The sequence below is a fragment of the Oxyura jamaicensis genome, chromosome 10, assembly GCF_011077185.1.
Source record: "Oxyura jamaicensis isolate SHBP4307 breed ruddy duck chromosome 10, BPBGC_Ojam_1.0, whole genome shotgun sequence".
Lineage (NCBI taxonomy): Eukaryota > Metazoa > Chordata > Aves > Anseriformes > Anatidae > Oxyura > Oxyura jamaicensis.
Window position 1 is genome coordinate 5,557,308 of NC_048902.1, and position 21,774 is coordinate 5,579,081.

Sequence of the window (21,774 nt, forward strand, 5' to 3'; positions counted from 1 at the left end):
CTTTTTTTTCTTAATCATCTTTCTTACAGCACAGTGTCCCTGCTTTTCTTGGGGAAAAAAAAAGCAAACACATTTTTGTTTCATTAGGGGAAGTGAAAGAAAACCACGTGAAGTTCACTGTGGAAAGGTATGAACTTTTATTTAGTCTAATTTACTTCACATTCACAATTCAGCATCAGGATTTTATAATCTTCCTGGCACTGCTACTTTACTCAATAAATCATGATCAGGCACAAAGGTTTTAGTTTCAGTTGAAATAGTGAACTCTAAGCCATCACAGCAACAGCATTAGAAACCTACTGCCTAGCGCAATTTGAGGTACAGATTTCTGTCTCTTATGGTAGAGGCAAATTTAAGATCTCATCCTTTGCTTAACTGTTGGTTAGAATTTTTTGGTTTTAATGTTTCTGTCTGAGCATAAGCCAAAACCTTTGCCCCGCTTGCTACATCTTCATTAAAAATACAAGGCAGTTAATAGCAAAGTGGTATTGCAGGCAGGTGCACATTAAGCACATGTGCAGGCCTGGGTATCTGGATACACACAAACACACACTTTTCAATGCATTTCAGGAATGAAAGGAATTTCTTCGATACATGGCAGTCAAAGGGGAATAAAGTTGTACCACCATGATTACTAAGTCTACAGTAATCTCTACCTAGCAATAATTAGTGATACTGGAGGTACACATTAACCACATCAACCAGCATTTCATATTTCCCCCCTGCATGGTTTACAGTGTAGTTACAAAAAAAATCATGATAATAACAGCCAGTAACAGCCAAAATAGTGCATTTCTTTTTTCTTTTTTTTTAGAAACAGACAAAAAAGATGAGCTTCTTGGTAGTTTTTCTATTCTGGTAGCATCAAAATGGCATTAACCATTTAGTATGTTGAAACGGTGAACAGAATTATAATTTGAAAACGTGTACATATATACACACACATATATACACTCGTATGTCAGTATTTTGTACACAGAAGTTAAAGATAAGTACTCACACCCCAAAAATGCTTTTGAAAGCTATTAAAGACATTTAGAGCAGTCCCTACTGACAATAAGGCAACTGTGTAGAGTAGGAAATATTTTCAAATTAACTTCTAGTACCTGTGTTTAAAAAGTAAAACAAAACAAAATCTGTTTAACTTAAGGGGAAGAAACAGCATTCACAGGCGTGCGCACACAGTAGTTTGTTCATGGGCAAGGCCCATGCAAACACAAGGAAGCAGAACCTTGTCTGTATTTTTCAGGGCACATGGATAGGCCACCTTCATCCCTGCGCCCCCTTAGCCAGGTATTAAGGGGGTCCCCACCCTTCCCCATGCTTATCACCATCCCAGCCTTCGCCTGCCTAACTCCCCATTTTGAACTTTGTGAAATTACTTTTCAAGTCTGTTTGGCAAATAGGCATTTAGAAAGGTTTTATTTTAAAGGCATATTTTTAATGCTCCCCCCCCCCCCATGCTATATATATATATATAATATAAAGTACAAAGACCATCTGCAGCATCTGTACACATCTTAGAACTGAAATGTAAAAATTTCCGAAATCTCCTTACAAAGAAGTCAATCTTGTTTAAATATAGTACCCATTTTTCCCTAAAGGGTACTAACTTAACGTTATTATTTTTTTTTTTTTATTCCACCAGTTTCCTATGTGGAATAATTTATTTACACCTTTTTGGTACCTTTAAACCAAAAGAAGTTTTACCTTTAAGGAAAAAAAAAAGCATATTTTTAACTGTAATTTAACAGAGAGGAAGAACTGGTACCAAAATACACTAAGCACACAGGTTGAGGTCTTTTATGTCAAGTATCAGGCCAGGGAAAAGCAGTAAGCTAGTTTAAAAAAATTACAAAAGCAAACTAATACAAACATTTGAATAACGAATTGAACAGGTTAGTTGACTGCTTCAACAAGCTCGTAAATAAACAGAACTAGTTTGTGGCCCATATAACATGCTCAAACCATCTTGCAGCATAATTAGGCAATTGAGGTGAATACACGTTTTTTCCTCAAAAACAGTTGACCAGAAACAATCTGGCATTGTCATAACATGCATGTATGTGTGCACACACGTGCACACACACACACCACTTCTTTGCATAACAACAGGTTTTGGGGTTTTGGTTAGTTAAAAAAAAGGAAGTATTTTCTTTCTCCTCTCTTATATCAGCTCACCTTTAAAATGAAACTGCCCACCTATCCCCACCAGACCTAACACAGTGTGAGAACGCAGCATACCCAGTGTTCAACAGCTTTGCAGTTTGGATAATTTTCAGCCTGCGGAAAATATGGTCCTGTATGCACCAGACTTTCTAGCACAAAGTTGGCACTTGTAATACACGAGCAATCTTAGACATCCAAAGCCCTTGTTATTGTGATACAGGCTGTGCTGAAGACCAGTGTTTGGTTTTACAGACAAATGAACAGCTCCAAATCCTATTCCCCTGCCTTTTTTTTTTTTTTCACTACAATATATTGGGTATGAACATCGTCAGCTTTGAGAATAGCTTCATCCAAGGCCTTCAGAGCTTTAATTTGCGAGCTGGTGCTTGAAGAGAGGCTCAGCATCACTTTAACAGCATTTTACACAGAAATCAGTTAATATAAAATGAAGACTCACTGTTAAAAGAAGGTACTCAACAGAAGCATTCTCTTGTTCTCCACCAATGCCTTAACCTGTGAGAATGACACACCACCATCCCCCTCCGCCCCAGTGCACTTCACTCTCTCATTTTTCCCCCTAAGAAACTTGAGGGTTTTTTCACACAGCATCTGACAGTGAGTGGCATTTAAAAGGTTTAAGAGCAGTGAGGAAGCTGCTGCATTAGGCAGAGGGAGGCTGTTGGATTTAATTCCCTCACTCTGTGCTTGTCCATTGCACTGTCTGCATGTGCTAGGAGTACGTAAAAAAAGAAGGCACTGCTAACCACTCTTCTTCCAGCCCTGTTGATAAGTGACAACAGCACCAGCACCCCTTGTTGATTTAGCCACTCAGAGCATAGCCTCATTTCTGGAACCCTTCAGGGCTTAAGTATGAATTCTGCTGAAAGCTACTTCATTCTGAAACAGAACGATGAGAGGGGTTGGCAGGGATCTGGACCTGTACAGGGATATAATAGTGAGTATTTCAGGTGCTTAAAGAAAAAAAATGAGGCTCTTACGAAACTTAAAAATGAGCTTAAACTTTGAGAGGGAAAAAAACCCTACTGTCTCCTAAGCCAGCCTTCTGCTATTCCAGAAATGAGGAGGGAAAGGCAGAGGATGGAACCAGAACTTAGCGGAACAGTTGAGTCTAGAAGGGCTGGGGTGGATGGGTGGGTAGCTGCATCAGAGTAAATCCTGCTACTGTTTTCTCCCGATTAAAGGCACTTCTAAAGCTACTACGATACCGTACGTACAGTAAATGTTTTAAGGTTAACAGTGCATTGTCCTGAAGTTGATTCCTATAGCCTAAAGTCAAGCTCATGACAAAGAGCACAAATCTGACTGATTGCTAATGGATGTGTTTTGGGGAGAGAAAGAAAAGGGAACACTCCCCGATGGATGCACGTATGTAGGGTGATGAAGTCACAGAACATTAGCACACACGTATGTCTGCACATATTCTTCCTGAAAAGGAAATGTGATGAAGTAGTTTGTTCCCAGATTTCAGTTGTCAGTTTGTGTCCGCTGTGCCTACCTACTTTGATTTGTCAGTCTGTTTGACACAAAGTCACTTCAGTCACTGTCTGGGACAACAGGTATTTCAAACAACCCTCAATAATGACTACACCAAGCCTTGCAGTTAGCATTAGCATTCATTACAAATGCTCAATTGTATATAATGAGCCAAACCCCAAAAATATAGAATGAATCAGGAACCAGAAACCAAACAAGACATGTAGATGAGAACTACTGAAGACAAAATTGTGCGATTTGAAGCACGACTTGCTTTGCTTTTAAATATTTGTGCAAAACTTACGAAATTTTTGTATATAAAAATTATTACAGCTTTCAATGCCGCATTTAGCAGTGTTAAATTAGAAAAGACAAAATGATATGCTATGTTCTCCCCAAGCCTTTAAATCATCACATCATCTTAGTCTTCATTTGCAAGCGTCTCAGTGGATAGCCAGATTTTGGCACCACTTAAAAATTTACTTAAAGGTGTTCCCAGAATGCTCCGTCTGCACAGGTTCCCTACAGGTGAAAACGGGAAAGAGGAGGAGAGAAAGTCTGGGGCCCCAGTGGTGTCGTTTAAACCATTTGCTCTGAAGTACATTCTGCTTTGATCCAGTTCTGAGCAGTTACCTTGCAAAGAAGAGTTGCTTTTGTACTGTCGGAGGTTCCGGTTTAACATGTCCACTTCATCTGCCAGCAAAGAAACTTTATGAAAAGCAGTGATGAAGCCACCATGATTAATCTGGGCCTCAGGAACCCAGCGGAAGTAACACAGTTTCCAGAGTTTTATTTGTGTTCCAGAGATAAGGGGTAAAATTACACCGTGCAAATCAACAGGCTTCGCAAACCAGTCTCTGAAGTACTGTTCCATACTGTTACTCTGACTCTCTGTTTGCTGTAAGAAGTCTGGTTTCAGTTTTAGTATCAGAGAGTTTCTTCTTGGAAGGAACTCCTGGTCACTGATGATTCCATTTTTTAATGCAGGGGGCACACCTCGCAAAGTTGAGCTGTAGTTTTTCTGCAGAAAATAAATACCGGTAATTTTATGCTCATTTCAACAGCAGATTTCCCTGAGCTTCTATGATGCTTCATCCAGATAATGACAGTTGTACGCTCATGAGTCACCACTGCACAGCTCACAGACCAAACCATGTGGCTACTTAAGGCGTTTAAAAAGAAATACTTATGTTTTCTAGACTTTCCAGATCAATGATTGATTGAATTAGTCAGTATTCACTGACAAAACTGACAGCCCTAGAGAAAAGGAAGGGGCATGTCACCACTTTTCCACAGGTGAATTAACGGAGCTGTCGGCAGTGAGTTCAGGCATATCCAAGAATGCCCTGGAATGCAAGGTTCAACAACTGCAGTCTTTGCATCTATAGAAATCCATTGCATTATTTTTTCTTTAGGCTGTGAAGGTAAGGGAACACTCCTATTGCTACAGTGAGGGTGTAAAACACCACGTAACTCGACATTTTTAAGCATTAACGTCATATATTTAAGCAATATTTAAACAGTCCATTCAGACAGACAGCACCATAGTTACCTTTGAGCGTTTAAAAGTTTTCACTGCTCCATTTTGTACACATGGTGCGCTCTTCCCAATATACAAGGGGTTGTGAAAAAGCAGGCGATCCCTGCTTGTAAACTGAAGAGACCAGTCCCAAACACAAGGAAATCTGAGGCCTTTCTCATCACCCAGCTGAATGTTTTTGCTTATGGCAAATTCCTGCAAGAAGTAACACTGAAGTATAATACAAATCAAACAAAATAAGCTTATTCATAAATCTAAACTATAAAACAGTGAATAATTATCAGGTGAGGAAGAGCAGAGACTTAATCTAAGGGGGTTACAGATGAAAACAACGAAGCAGCAAGACAGTCTGCTGCCTGAGAAAACGGCTGTACCCCGCTTCTTATTAGTGCAACGGAGACACGGGACTAATGCTCACTTAGCAAAAGTACTTTTCAATTATATTAAATTGCTTGTTTGTTTACTCTAAAACCCCTAACCTCTTTATTTTGAGAACACATTAATGGTCTCTGTGCTCTGCTTCTTTGTAAGGTTGCTACCTACAACTTTAATGGGAAGCTGCTTAACAAAATTTGCTCATTTGTACTTGTATCAGCCACTACAGGTTTTCTACACAGAGTTCTGATCAACTCTAGCTTTCAAAAATAAACTCAGGTGTTAGTTTTCTAAATATTTTGATATAAACTTCCATTGTGCATTACTGTTCGGACTTTACACATTCTTTTCCACTTTTTTCAACTATTTAAACAATTATGTCAATAGACTTCAAAGTTTGCCTGATATGTGAACTTCTCTTTATTGCCTGTCATTCTGCTTTATCAATTCCATACAAAAATCTGTTTCCTAGAGTACAAATAATAATGCACAATAACAAAGCTTTTTAGAAAAAAATAAAAAAATCAAGGGACTGCCTTCTTGAACATCCCGTTACTGTGTATGAAAGCTCACCTGCAAGGACATTCTGATCATATTAATCTGGGGAGCTGAATATTTTGAAATACATTTTGAAAAACAAAGGCATGCCATTTAGTTTAGATGATGTTGTTTCCAGAACAGCAAGCTGAAGTATCTTAATTGAAAAGTAGATGTACCACTTGATACTCACAGTGCTTTCCTTTACTCGTTGGTGGGGACAATTGAAGAGGAAAGTGCCAAACAATGAGATCCGTGCACTGTCGTACAATATGGTCAAGTACATTTCAGAAAACTCAAAGGCTGCTGGGTATTGTTCTAGCAGCTGCCAAACACAGTCGAGAAACATCAAGAACAAAGGGGACTGGAAAGAGAAACAGGGAATTAGATTTAGTAAAAGCCTTTCTCAAGTCATGCCATTTTCTTTGCAGTTAGTGCTCCCCTCGGGGTATTTAGCCATATCTCTGGTACATTCCTCAGCAGGGTGGACTGTTCGGAAGACTGTATTTTTTATGATTTTATGCAACTGTAATCTCCTGTATTCCTATTCAGACACTTCCACAAGCAACTATGTCAATTAACTTTCTCAATGTTAATTTTCCACAGCTTCCTCTTCTCTTTAAGAAGTTAATCAATTCTTTCCTGGGCTTTCTTTCTTACTCACAAAGCTGCAAAAATGCTTTCTGTTATCTTGTATGTCCCTCATAATTTCTAAATTAGTCCTTGTGTGAACCTTCCTTACTACTTGGTCTTATTTTCACAATGTCTATACTTCCTTCTTGTTAGAAATACTTGGAGCTTATGATTCAGCCACATTAACTACTCAATACACTTTCTTGCTATTTCCATGGTGGCCCACGGGTGGCAAAAGTATAAACTCTAATTTATACTAAACTTTAAAAATACTTCCTCTTGCCAGTTTCATTCTTCTGTATATCCTTTCCTACAGTCAAGGTGTCTGCTTTCTCATTATTTCCCCCTTGATACTTCAGTTTCTTCACCTCTCCGTTTATTTTTCCTGCTTACCACTCAGTGTTCTCAGTTCATCTGTTGGCTCCACTCTCTGGAGATACAGTTTTTCTATTACTCCTGGGCTTTGTCCCTGATAAAGACTGCAAACCTAGGTCCCTCTATTTTTTCAATTGCAATTAAAAGTCTCTCCTTTGTAATGAAGAGCCCAAATAGCTGTAAAACTACCTGGAAATACTGAAAATCAAGCACTGTGCTGCCCTCTATTAATCTGTTTGGCAGCCATGCATCGTAATTCATTAAGCTCCAGTGCTTCTCCGACAGCTCAATACTTTGAAAAATACTGCATGTTGTTATGACTTGGCATTCCAAAAAAAACGGGCATGAAAACATACCCTTGGAAAAGAAAACAACATAAAATACCTCCCTCCCAATACACACCTAAGCCCCTTTAAATTTAATTTAAACTGTGGGGTGTGCTAACATTTTCAGCGGTTTGACCTTTTCACGTGTAACACCGCAGCAACATAAAATCCCAGCAACATCCGATTTCATCTGGTGTCATTGATTCTCACATGGCTACAATGGATAAAGAATATTTACCTTTACCCTGGACAAAGACTCATTTCCTCTAACATAAGCTTCCTGAGATTTGAAAGTATGAAAAATATTTGTAATTTAAGATTTCAGTGTGAACAAGTAAGTGTTCAGGATGATACTGACCAGATACGTTTATCACATACAATTACCATTAACTTTACCTCTTTGTCAGATCTTTTTAAGTGGTTACACCTATCCAAAAACTGGTATCCTGCCATGACCCATTCCTTCTGTATCAAGCTTTGAAATCCAACAATTGTTCGAAAATAGGGATCCAGCATGATTTGAATGAGAGAAGCAGCAAGACAGCTCAGGTCCCGTCCTTCTTCCTCTGTGAATAACATACAAAAAGTATGTACATATATACTGTATATGTGTGTGTATATATATACACACACACTATATAGAATCTCAACAAGAAGTGGCAACTGGTTTTAGTTTTGAATTCCTTTTCAACAATTTAAAATTAAAGAATATATATAATTGAATTTATTTTTCATTGCTGTAATTGTTCTCACAAAAAGGTAGATAAACACCACCCCTTTTTAGAAAAACAACCAACCGAGACTCTTCTATAGTAAAGATTCCTGCTGCAGTATCTAGCACAGCAATGTGCTGATAAAGAACTAAAATACTCACTGGAAAGCCCGGTATTTACACGATATGCTAAGAAGGAGGGAGGGTGATCATGTTGCTAGAAAAGCTTTAACATGTTTTCTTCCTTGAAGCATTTTTTGGAAAGCTAGTGAGCCAATATGGGGAAGTGTCATATATGAGCTGCAATTACAGAAGTTACAGTATTTCTGATCTAGGTATCAGCAAGTTTTTCAGTGTATGTTTTTTTTGAACATGTTTGCTCTTACACGACAGCAAATGCTACCAGCTACTACATGGGATCTCTGAATAAAACTGATACTGCTTATGCAAGGAATATTAGCCTAATCGTGACAGTGCAAAAGTGCACCCTGAAGTTTGGACTCTATCATATCATTACCAGAGAAAGAAACAAAAATACTCAAAGTGTTAATAGTCCTTTGATGCTATGGTATGATACTACAGCTAAGATACATAATAAAATTATCTTTTTTTCAGTTGTTGAAATGCTTAAGATATTTAGAATGGATGGGTGTTATGTATAGAGATTACAGTTGATTTTTATCTAAATTTATTCATCTACATTATGTCATTAATGCAAAGAATTATTGCATGCTATATGGTTGTATTACCTTGTAGAACTACAGAAACATGCTTACACTCCATCATATATACAAGCTCAGCAGAATGCTTAAGAAATGATCTGGATGGGAATAGAAAGTGATACAACAATTAATGTAGGTTCACGCTATAGAAGAAAAAGTTAGTCATAGCTATATTTACCTAGTTCATTAATTAAAATAGCAAATCATTCAACTGATTCCCTGCTTACTTAAAACAGTGGAAGTTTTTCACATCTTATGAGCCATCGCTCTATTGGTGGTACAAACCTGATATACTCTAACCAGCGAGTATTTTCCAGTGAAGATAGCCACTTCTCTTCTGTTTCTTCAAAGGGCTCTGCAATAAGGAAAGCAGTAACATTGCAAAATGACTTCAAGTAATATGCCTGTTAGCCAGATCTATTCAAATTGTTGTATTTCAAGAAAATAACCACCGTGAAAGGACAGTTCAGCGTACCATTAACACACAGCTGTTTGAGTTTGATATGTGCCGCCTGGATTTCCTGGATGCTGGGGAGACACTTGTCCAGATCAGATTTGAAAATATCACTTCTCAGGGGATGGCTTCGAGTTATTGCATTACAAATCCTATGTGGTTAAAAAAGTCACTTTATTACTGGACAGGGGAGAGACACTTTCATGAATCATTGCAAAGTCTGTAACTGCAAAACACTAAAAACACGCAGAACATGCACCTTCATTCAAAAAAAAAAGTGTTAAGGAGATAATATTGTTCCTGCTGCAATGCTAGTGGCTCAAGCATTTTTAGTATCTGCAAGTTACAAAACAAAAAATGGAAAGGCTGGATCATCAGAACTCTTCTGGGAAATGAAAACCTCAGGCAGTTACAGGTTAAACAGCTCTATTTAATTTTTAATTTTCCACAATTTTTAGAAAGATTTGTCTGGGCTAAATAAACAGAGCATATATGCAGTATACAAAGCCAGGAAATCTGACAGGGTTTCAGATAAAACTCATAGCACCAGCCTAACACACACTGCAAGATCTACAAGACTCTGTGTGTATTGTGGCACTAGGTCTATAAAACTGTAAATGTCATAAAGAAATAATTTTCCTGTGTTTCTCTGAAGCAGGTAAGGAATTCCCCACAAACATAAGTTTTAACACAGTATCATCAATACTCATCCAATCCTTTTAGCAATAAATTCTGTCACCTGAAAGAGTAGCTACCTAAATAATAAGCATCACTTAAAACTTGAAAACTTATTCAGTATTCCAACTGAAGTGGACCTTGAACAGAAATTGTGCTAGAACTGCATTCGCAGGACAGTTTCTCAAAAGGTATTGCACTGCAACATTAACTATCCTTTCAGCTACAAAATGCTGCTGTATATTGCACACGATCTCCACTTCCTCTCTATTGTGTCTGATAAAAGAATAGCTTCAACTGTTTACCTTTGATCAATTTTTCTTTGCTGCAATACATCTTTAATATTGGCCATTCTTACAAGGGCACTCCCATTAGGATGATTCCAGGACCATACCTAATATGGGAAAAACATAAAACGACAACAAAAAAGCAGGTTTGTGTTACTTTTTTTTTTCTTAATGCTGCACATAAAGCTGTGCTAATTGGCATACATATCTTTAATATTAATATGTATGATGATTAAGAACAGTAACAGAATAAAAACTATACTTACTGGCATTCGTCTCCCAATAAAAGAGTAGGAGTATAGCTTAAGGTCTTGATCTGCTAAGGAAGATGGGACCACAAAGTATTCTGGGAGACTTGGGGAAAAAATACAGTAGAAAAGGTTACTTTTCCCTAAGTATTTTATCAGCTTTTCTCTTGTTGCAATGCCGTCTTACCAGTTCTGTTAAACTACCATGCACCAAACCCTAATACACATGCCATCTGTACAGCTCAGATGTATTTGTTTACAAACGTGCCTGTTTCAGAGGGAAGTACAAAAGCATGAAAGCAACAGATGCTCCATATAGAAAGCAACAGGGGCCATACATTCCCCAAATAGGACATTTCCTATAGAGATAACACTTGCAAGATCTTCCAACTGCGGGCCTCTCCAGAGAGCGGCACATTAAGGAGTTAAAGTGTGCAGTCAGATAGTATGGAGACTTTGTTAGAAGAGACAGGAAAAGACAATTAAATTCTCTTGTTAAATTGTCTTGTTTTCTTCTATGCTTACTTTACTTGCATTATAGCAGAAACTTACCAAGTAGATATCATATAACCTTCGTTGACTGAACAAACTCTCCACTCTGATGCACCTGTCCTTTTGATTTCTCTGTCCCAGTCAGAGTAAGTTTCAAACAAAGGTGTCTGCTGACCACTGGCACTGCCAATACTGCCACCACCACCACCTCCTGGGTCTATTCCATTCACCTTCTTTGCTAGGAAAAGAAAATTCATCAATGCATGTTAAAAAAAAAAAAAAGAAAGAAAGAAAAATATTCCTAATTACAAGAGTGAGCCATTAGCATCAGGACTGACGCTGCCTATTTTTGTATTAAAACAGATCTGTGGTTTAGTGACAGCTTGGCAATACATGAAGATGCAAATGTACTTTTTTCCTGCAATTTCAACAGAGTTGCAATGTAAAGCTGGTATGTTGTGCTGCTTTGTAGGAAGTAGGACATACTAATGCTCAGGAACAAGTGCTATCTTCAGTCACAGGACTTCTCTCTGCAACATGCCCCTTTCCGGTGGTTTTAAAAACATCTAACCTTTATACACTACCCTTTAATTAACTATTTTCTGAGTGAAGAAAAACAAACGGTACATAATTTCAACAGCTTTTCCTTACAAATTACTTCTGTATTAAGAGAAAGGAAAATAACTGACGACCAGGCTAAAGACTGTTTGAGAAGGTGTATTTCCTAATATATCTGCTATATATGTGTGTGCATACAAATAAGTATATTTATATCCAGAAAAAAAAAATGGCCTACCATTTTGTGGCTAGGGACGAAGATTACGAGCTCTGTCAGTAATACAGAACATCCCCTTTGTTGTTCATTCTTTAGGTGCCAAGGAGGCATTCAGCTGTGTCAAAAGACATTGCACTTTGTTTCTTGATACTTGGAGTAAATGTTTAGATGAAGGTGAAATAAACTGGGACTCAACCCAGTAATCTCCACCAGGAAAGCTCCTATCTTTAGGAGGAGTTGTAAAGATATAAGTATGGATGTAAATTCTGTCCAGACAGAGCAGAACAGAGGGTCAGGGCTCTACTAGCATCTCAGTGACTGTGTATTTTCTACTTTCTACATCTACCAACTTCAGTACTCAGACTACTTTCTATATTTTTCAGAGGAAAGCTATACTGAACTCAGAATGAAGGAGTTGTTCAAATCTAGTATCCAGGGAAATATCATTACTAGAATATAATGTTGGAATTTTACTGGTTAATGGCAGGATATCTAATTAACAAACATATTCTGGGAACAAAAAACAATGCCCATACACACCAGAGCAATGCAGGCTGATTACATTCCCCAAGAAGCACAATGACGGTATTTGAACTTCTACTTTATCAGAACTATCAGGAATAGAGAGTTATAAAACACAGTGCTGGAATTGTAAGGGCAAAGCCAGAGATCCACGCAACAAACACCATGGTTCACTTTACTATGTGGAAACTCTTTCCTCCAGCAACTACAGCGTAGCAGAACAACCAGCTTTTGCCATTCTGACCTGCAGCTCCAGAGGAACAACATTTTTTACCCACCTTGCGTAACTCTTCCCCTAGACTTTTTTCCATATATCAAATAGTATTGTAAGGACACAGTAAAGGCAACTTTGTGACAGACCAACTTTTTGTTCATACTTTACTTTACCACTTTATGGCTATGTTATCTGCAAATTGGCTTCCTCCTTAGTACTTTGTAACGCTAACATGCACGGACCTTAATTACCACCCAAGACTTATCAGGTTAAATATTATATGTGTAACTGTGTATGCAACAGTCACATGCACCATTATTCTTGTGCAGTCATGTAGGCATCTGCATGAGAGATGTGCATTTTTGTACAAATTTGAATGTCTAAGCTCATAATTCCACAACATTCAAATTTTGTAACAATGGTTTCTAATGCCAGCTCCTGAGTAAATATTTCTGTACCACAGATCTACATCAATGGCACTTCTGCTATGTAGAGGCTTGCAATGCTAAAAGTGACGTCTTTCAGCTGTGTATTGGCTGGGGAACACTAAGCAGTGACCGCACAGCATTACACTAGAAATCAAGTTCCAAAGGCATCTTTTTCAGTCTTACCTAACTGACAGGGTTCAGTTGGAGATTGGCCTTGAGCAGAGAGGGTGTGCTCCAACTCAGCAGGGGTGGTGGAGGTTTTGAGTGGGAGGAACTGCCTAGTAAGCCTCTAGGAAAGGAGGTATGGAGTCCCAAGCTGCACAAATCCTCCTGCAATACCACCAGAAGAGAAACTTATTCCCAAAAGAAGGGCAGGTAAACAAGCCTGCCTGATGGGAGATTAGCTAGGTACCTAGAGTACCGCTACAGACCAATACAGTGATAGGAGGATCAAAGTGTGAATGAGAAATATGAGTACTCATGCTGACATTGGCAGTTTTGTTTCAGAGTAGAGATACTTCTTTTGATTTTGGTCTTCAAAGTGTATCATGACAACTGACTTAAGTCCCAGAGTAAGAGGTTGGCTGCAGGACAAGCCAATTTACTTGCCCCCAGAGAAAGCCTAAAATGCTTTTTGCTATTGTTTCTGGATAGAAGACTTACTAAACTTACACATTGTGGAATAGAAAAAAATAAGGTATTTTCCTACTTACCTGGATTGTGATATATTTCTCCAACATACTCAAATGCAAAGAGAAGCTGAAGATCCGTTGGCTGCGAATAATGAGCTATTGCAAGGCACACCTAGGAAAGAAACATTTATTAGTATTATTTAAATACATAATATTTATTGCTCGTGATTATGGCAGTATTAACTTTGCAGAGCAAAAGCTAAAACCAGTTTCTAATGTTCAATTTCCATATTTTATTTGAAGGGAAAAATAGAGGTTGCATCTTGAAGACTTCCAGGACCTATGTCAGTTCTGCATCTCATTAAGTTGTGTTCCCAAATTATGAAAGGCATTGATGAATGTAAGTAAAAAGCAAATTGTTTGGTAATTAAGAGCAGCTTCTTCCCTAAGGTGCTTGCAAATAGTGGGAGATATTTTCTTGATGTTAGTCACTTGTAGTTGGTCAGCTGAGTGAGAGGCTGAAGATTCTCCATCAATCTCCAAATTCAACAGAACCTGATTTTTTACAGTAGGCCCATTTGTCAAGTGTGGGGGCTCTGCCGCTAAGTAAACATGCCAGCAATCACTTCCTTCCCACTCCCCAGCTGATCCTGAGAACTGAAATAGCCAACTGAAACATCAGCAAGATGTCAGTTTCAATAAATGTTGGCCTAGCCCATACAGGTTCAGTCTCAGATGAATCACTTTCATTCACAAAAGAAATCCACCCATCACTTCTAGATGCCTGTGGGTTTAGCAAGCTCCAGCACTGTCTCTGGCAATCTGATGCAGTCATCAGGTTCGACTAGGCTGAGTCACAAGCCCTGCCCTGGAAAGAGAATTTCAGCAGAGATCTCAAATAAAAGATGCATCCTCAGAACAGCAGAGATTAACCCGGGGCATAAGGAAGAGTCTTGTCTAAACCTCACATTCTTTGCAATAGTCTTAGGAAACTCTTAGCCATGGGAAAAACTTGGCATGACTGTTCAAATGAACATTTATAAGCTGACTTCCAGAATTTGGTAAAAACTGTTTATAACCATCATGAAGTAACTAAAAGCCATGCAAATTTTAACACATCTTGAGGTTTGAAAAGCTGAACAACCATAACAGCTATTCCATAACACTTGGCATTTTCTAACAGGATTCTTTAGTCTGTCAGTGGCAGTGAAGCAAAATGCAAATCTGCATACATACACATTTTGACTTCCATTTTTCTCATTAACTTTTCATTAGAGAAATTGATGTTAATAGAGCTACTCCCAATCTTCATTTATGGGCATGAAGGATGAAAGCCTTTTGCTATGCTAATCAAGTCTCAAGGCTTGAGGATGAACTGCAAGACATTAAAGGATGCCATTGTGCTGCCAAATAGTACAATGGAAATACAGTAAAGCTATTTTTGAAGGCAGCATCTAAAATCTCATTTATTTGAGAATGTGCATGTGTGGCATGTTAAGAGGGGTAACATTGTTGGGGAAATGGTATGCATTAGGATCTGGTTCACAACACGAGACCATAGCAGTGCCCTGGAACCCAGATGCTGAAAAGGGGTTCTGGGTGTTCTACACTACAGATATAGCTCAAAGTACCCGTGCCACATGGGTGAAGCAGTCCACCTGTAGATTACAGTACAGGTTCAGGACCCCTATTTCTATTATTTTTTAAAAAGTTAGTACTTATACTGCTGCCTTCATTTTACACTTTGGAAAAATTCTGGTAATATATACTAAACAACATTAAAGCCATCCTGATTCCCCTTTTATTCCTCACTAAATTCATATCGTAGTTTTATTGTCAGCAAGTATCAAAAGACAAGCAAATTCCACAGATCTCAGCAGATTATCACCATAAGCAGAAACTTTTAAATAGGAAAACAAACATGTTTTACAGGAAATGTTCTCATATCAAACTGAAAAATGTTTGGTATTTTTGCCAATTTACAATCATGTAAAGCTGAAGATATTTAGGCTCAGGCAACAAGAGAATAGGCTGCTTGTTGGAAAGTTCATTTATAAAAAGCAGTAAACACAATGGGTTTAACTATTTTATAGTACAAAGGCCATTTCCCTGTGTCAGTGTTCCCTGCACAATGCCTTTCTGCAGAACATAGATGGTACTTGCAGGGCAAACTCTTCTCTTTTTCAACAGGAATTTTACCAAGGGCAAGAACTTCAAAACACTGTTAATGCTCTTTGGAGAAAATCATTCTGAGCACTCATATTTAAGATGTGCTACATTAGCTGAGCCCTGCATTTCACCTTCCCTGCAACAGATTGCCTTATGAACTGCTGGAAGCATACTATTCTTCCTCACTACTGAATTCCTATTCTGAATTTATGCAACCAGGATCAGATCAAGTCCCGCGGACAGAATTTTTAATCTTCCCAGGTAGCAGGTCTTCTTGGAACAGTAAGCTTTCAGATAACAAGACTTTCAGCCCTTGCCATCATGCACACTTTCAGAGCTATTAGCTAGCAGAATTATTATTAGTTGCTTTTTAAATACCATTAGATGAGCTTACTTGTAAAAAATAAGAAAGCTTTCTTTATCCCACTCCAAACAGCATAAAAATGTAGTATTTTCTCATGCATTCCCAGTGTGTTGAGATAATACATTCTGAGATCAGTACGAACAGTCAGAACAAGGTAACACAGAAGTTTTGGGGAATAATAAAGAAGACATTAGAAACAGTCAGGACCATGTGTTCAAAACTCTCAGTTTTATATTATTCCTTGTAACAATTAGAAAAAAATTTTCCACTCCATCCCAAGTGTTATGACGTGTTAGAAGACTAGAATTGATTGCACAGGAAACAAGATTTGAGATAGCCTTCCTTGTGTTTTGATTAAGCATGTGTTTCTGAAACAGATCTCATACTCATTTTAAAAGTTTCCTGAAGGAAAAGAGTTGAGGGAGTTCTAGAAGAGAAAGGGACTGCAAAAATGGAGATATATTTAGGAAACAGGAGATTATAGGGTGTGTGCCATTCTGGTACACTGCCAAGACTCATTTGCCTGGTAAGGCAGCACGCTTTCCATCACTTAACAGCCTTAAGATCTAAAGCTTCACCTATTCATACATTTTAATTTCTTAGTTTAACGTCAAGTATTGCAGTGGCTAGAAGTCAGCAGGATTTTTCAGTCTGACCTGTTTGTTGTGCTTTTTGGAACAAAGTTATTCCTTTTCCTTTAAGGAAGGTGAAATGCTTCTTCTTTCACATCGTCTAACTTAACACTTCCCCAGCTTGCTTACCCGTGCTTCCCCATCCTCCACTTCCTCCCACACCCATCTGGCTTTCCTTCCTTTGGAGGCTCTACAGCTTTATTTTTGAGACAAAATGGAATCCAACTGCTAAATGATGAGGAATGGGAGTTTCCATCTCCATTATTATTCCTTAACTCTTGTTTTTCACGGATACTTGGGAAACAGAAGAGGAAATATTTATTTGACTGATTAATGTTGGGAGAGCATTTTTTAGCATGTATAGTCTGCAGCTAATGCTGAAGGTATGTTTCTAATAGAACTGATTTTCAAGCATCTTCATAGCTTACCCCCAAATTAATTAATTCACCTCAAAATCTGATGTGTTTTTCCACTTCATTTCTGCTTTAACGTGGTGAAAAAAAATGAACATTCTACCAATATTACCCACACATCATGTATATATTGAGGTAAGCACATCTGAAGTCTGACTGCTTTTAAACTTGGATTCATAGTTTCACTTACTACCAAAATGGGAATACTCTCTATTCTAGTAAAGCAGCCTAATTAGTAGGGGTTATCCTCCCTTTTGCCCTGTTCTGCAAACCCAGCTACTTCCTTACAGATTACATTCTCTTTGCCAACACCAACTTATGTAACTGAATACTGATGAACATTTCCATTACATTCAAGCAACTGTGCTCGAAACAAATTACTTAATCATGTAAAGTTCGTATCTTTGTTCTCCTTGTGATTCTTCCACATATTTAAAGCTCATTTTGAAAATTATAATGGTGATTTTTTTTTTTAAACTATGGCTCTGAAGAGAACACTTGCTAGCCTCTCATACCAAGTTAGACGCACAAATACTCCCGTAGCTTGAAGTATATATTGTAGTAGGTAGAGATTTCATTTTGCCCCAAGTGTGTTTCATTTATAGAACAATACTCCCTTGTGTTACCAGGATTACATCTAGGTGGAGAAAAATCTCCCTGTTCTGATTTGTACACCTGACAGTATTTATGCAAGGTTTGACTAAGGAAGCTGTTTATGATTTCTAAAGGACTAACGTGCAGGTCTCTTGCTTTACTGAACACAGATTGTAACACTAACTGTAACTTCACTTTCCCTTCATTTTAAAGCTAACAAGTGAAAAAGACTCTTATTTGAAAACCTTGAGAGTCAGAACTACTTCAGACATGATTATAGTCAAATTAAAGCCTGCACAACTCTGATTACAACAGAAATGCTGAGCTCTGCAGTTTCTCAGCACTGAACACCCTAGAAAACCTTCATATAATGTTTAAACATAATTCTATCCAGTTCATTTTTCTACTCAGGAGGTTTTCATATCTAGCTCCAAAATCAGCATTATTATTATTATTATTTTTTTTTTTTGAGGAAAAGAACAGAGCTGACAACTATTTTTTCTACAAGAGTTGACTGAAGATTGTGCCCCTGATCAAGAGGGGTGAGGAAAAGCTTCAGAGAGTCCAGTGGTCAGCTACCAAGATGATCATGGTCCTAAAAAACAGCTTCCAAGGAGTGTCTGAAGAAACTGGGCTCGTTCAGCTGTGCAACAATGACACTGCAGTGTGACCTACCAGCTGCCTACAGCTACCAGGAAGGTAGTTACAGACTCTCCCAGTCTTGCCAGGTGACAAAACGGGCAGCAGCCAGACACTACATCTTGGGTCATTCGAGCCAGACATCTGCAAAAACATGCAGCACTGGAACAGGTTACCCACAGAGGCTGATAATTCTCCATCTTCACTGGCTTTCAAGACACAACCAGGCAAGCCTGCAGTTAACCTGACCTAACGCTGACAGCTCTGCAGAGGAAGGCTGACTAGAAGCCCACCTCCAGAGGCCCTTCCAATCCAGCACCTCTGACTCCAAGGCCAGTTCTTTACTGCAGTGCTTTCCAGGTCAGAAGGTATCACCAGCACACCCAGCCAAGGAGAACTGGAAGAACGGACTCTCATCACAATTCAGTTGTACTTCCATGTTAAGTGTTGGTCCTTCTAACCTAAGCTGTGCACATACTGCTATTTCCATGTACACAGCTACCAACATTTTCAAGCATAATAGCTGGATGTAACCATATATTTAAAAGGCCCTTCAATATTATAAGGACGTCTGACCACCTTCCTGTCTGTTTTTAAACTTCAGATCAACCTTGCTAATATATGCTACTTGAAGGTCAGGAACAGAGTGAGATAAAAATCTTTCAAGAGTGTGGTGCTAGCAAGCCCTTGATATGCCAGAAAGAACAAAACAATTCCAATAAGTATGCTATATAAGACCATTCTACTTGTGTTCACCAAAACAATACAAGCAAAATCCTGATAGAGAAACCGATCCAAGGACCTCACAGCTTTAGGTAACTGTATTTTAATGTTAACAGAATAATGTTGTTATGGAAACACTAGTTGATGTTAACTATCTCCCCTCAGTAACAGTACGCTTCCATAATACACCCGAACATCAAAGATGCAGTAACCTACTGGACACAACAAAACTGTGGTATTAGCCATGCAATTGATATTAAAAATTATACAAGTTTTCTTATATTCCTCGTGACCACCTTCTGATATTTGTAAATGGGAATTGTTATGCTTTTGGTCACCACTATTGCCATCTTTATAACTATGCAGATTCAGATCCTTCTGGATCTCTAAAACTCTTCTTCCTATCATTTATCACATTAGCCCATGTAATTATAAATGCATAAAGCAAGCATCTTTGTAAAACAGTTTCACTTTTCGCTCTTGCATGAGGAAGTGCAGCACAAAAAGCGTTAATGAGATGCTGAGTTTGCACTCTCTTCCTCCCTCCTACAGGCTAATCCTTCTTCTTAGCTCTGACAACCAATTAGAAACAGTTGCTATAAAGACATTGCAGATAGACCGCTCCAGGGTGACTTCAGAGAAGCTGTAAAAGGGGAATTGACAGCTGAAAGATTGCCAAACTTGAAAGGTTACAAACAAAGCCGGCAGGCAGGCAGGAAGGAATGCAGAAAATAACAAGGAAAGAACAGTGGGCTTCATAACTGGGTTTCTGCTTCTGGATCTCTGTAAGAAAGCAGAAGGTGAAGAAGTGATGAATTGGGCATCATTCAGTTGATAACTGCAAACAGACTTATGTCTGGGCAGATGGTGCTTAGGATTTACACGGTTAAGCTCAAATTTGATCCTACTGAGAGGGGAATTCAACCTCTGTAAGCAAATTGGGTCACTCCTAAAAGACTGCTGTGCCGTGCTTGGCCACCAAGCGGTGCCATGGAGGTCAGAAGACCTGTAGCTCAACATATCCCAGCATTCCGGAGCCAGGAAGCTGGTGGGCTGGTTTTATGTAGCCTAACCACCTCTGATTAGCAGAAACTTACCTGAATTTTACCAGGTTAAACAATATTGTAGGACTTTAGTAGAACTTATGGCAACGAGTGTTAAAATTGGTGAAGGGACAAAGTGGTTGTTTCAAAAGGTTATCAAAGAACTTGCTGTGCAATGTCTACCATAAGCATACATAAGATAGTACACTTTACCTATGGCTAAACTGAGGTAATTGCTTGCTGAAAACACGTCAAAGTATCAAACAATTTCCATACTGGAATAAAAACACTGTTATACAGCTGCTACATCGTATTTTGATTCCAGTATTAAAATAATAATAATAATAAAAAAATCTTAAATTAGTAATTTTAAAAAGTATAATACATTACAAGAAATGCAGGTTTATCTTACATGAAAAGAGTTAACACATCATCTTAGATTTTTAAAAAATCTAATCATTTTCACTCTAAAATCTAGATACTCTCCTGCAATATAATGCAATTAATTTTTAAATCCACTCCCCTACGCCACTATTAAAATGCAAAACATTATTAGCATACCTGTTGCTACATGTAACGACTACAAGGAAAGACTTCATAAAATAATACCTTTTTTGCACTTTCAGGACCTGCTTCATCGAAACGAAATCTGACAATACGGAAGTCTTTGCAATAAATGATTAATTCAGTTGGATTAAATTTAAGTTTTTGGTTGGGACCAAGAACCTTCTGTTTCCTCTTGGTGTCATTCACTGTAAAGAAAAGACAGTTACTGGACTGTGCTTTGTAAGTATACAACACAAGACTGGCTCAAACACAGATACGGCAGTGTTGCTATCAGCAGTGTCTCATTTAATAGTATGTTTCAACTGTTCAGTTTAGGTAAGAGCTTGCATAGATCCTCCTGTTGATCAGTCTCCTTTCAAACAAGTGGCTGAATTACTGTTTCCCATACATCTGGATTATTTATATGCATCAACGACAACTTCATAAACCAGTAATTAACATTCAGTATTTCAAAGAGTAATTTGTGCTCCCGGACAGATCATCATATATGCTGCAATGCCCTTCTGATGTACAGTAACTGGCAGAAATGCTCTAGGTTTTTTGGTTTGTTTTTGTCACTTGGATGTATAAATAAGCATTCAAGTTAAGACTAATTGCATTTCTTACTTAAAACTCAATAATGGAAGTATAGTAAATTGCCAGGTGGCCTAGGCCTGCGTAGACAGGCTGTGTCTCTTGGCCTGTGTAACTCCTTTTCAAATGGAGAAATTTAAACTTTATAAAACTAAACACCAGAAAAGCCACAGAGATTTTGCATGTGGTGAATGGGAAAATTGGGGCACATAGCTGCTGGATGATGAATTATCTGCAACCAGCCAGCTATGGCATCTTCTGGGTTAAGCTAAAGTACTTCCATGAAACAGAAAACAAAATGTTTTAGGACAGGATGGAAATTAAACATTTATGCATTAAGCTCTTTCAGCTCCTGGGAAAAGGGTGGAGAGTTTATGGCTAGACAAGGAGCCAACTACCACTATAAATACTAAAGTGTTATCTATAGCTTACTTTTTCTATACTGCA

At 38.2% G+C, this 21,774-nt stretch overlaps 1 protein-coding gene across 1 annotated transcript in view; it reads right to left on the reverse strand.

Moving 5' to 3' along the window:
* Positions 1–113: 113 nt before the first annotated feature.
* The window catches only part of MTMR10 (myotubularin related protein 10), a 37,938-nt gene continuing 16,277 nt past the window's right edge, over positions 114–21,774 (reverse strand). The window contains exons 5-16 of the mRNA XM_035335503.1: positions 20,797–20,939; positions 13,692–13,782; positions 11,100–11,277; positions 10,566–10,653; positions 10,318–10,406; positions 9,359–9,489; positions 9,169–9,238; positions 8,911–8,981; positions 7,846–8,015; positions 6,309–6,479; positions 5,216–5,398; positions 114–4,684 (exon numbers count right to left, since the gene is read on the reverse strand). Coding sequence (XP_035191394.1) covers positions 4,085–4,684; positions 5,216–5,398; positions 6,309–6,479; positions 7,846–8,015; positions 8,911–8,981; positions 9,169–9,238; positions 9,359–9,489; positions 10,318–10,406; positions 10,566–10,653; positions 11,100–11,277; positions 13,692–13,782; positions 20,797–20,939 — 1,985 coding nt within the window. The 3' untranslated portion in view covers positions 114–4,084. The remainder of the gene's footprint in view (positions 4,685–5,215; positions 5,399–6,308; positions 6,480–7,845; positions 8,016–8,910; positions 8,982–9,168; positions 9,239–9,358; positions 9,490–10,317; positions 10,407–10,565; positions 10,654–11,099; positions 11,278–13,691; positions 13,783–20,796; positions 20,940–21,774) is intronic.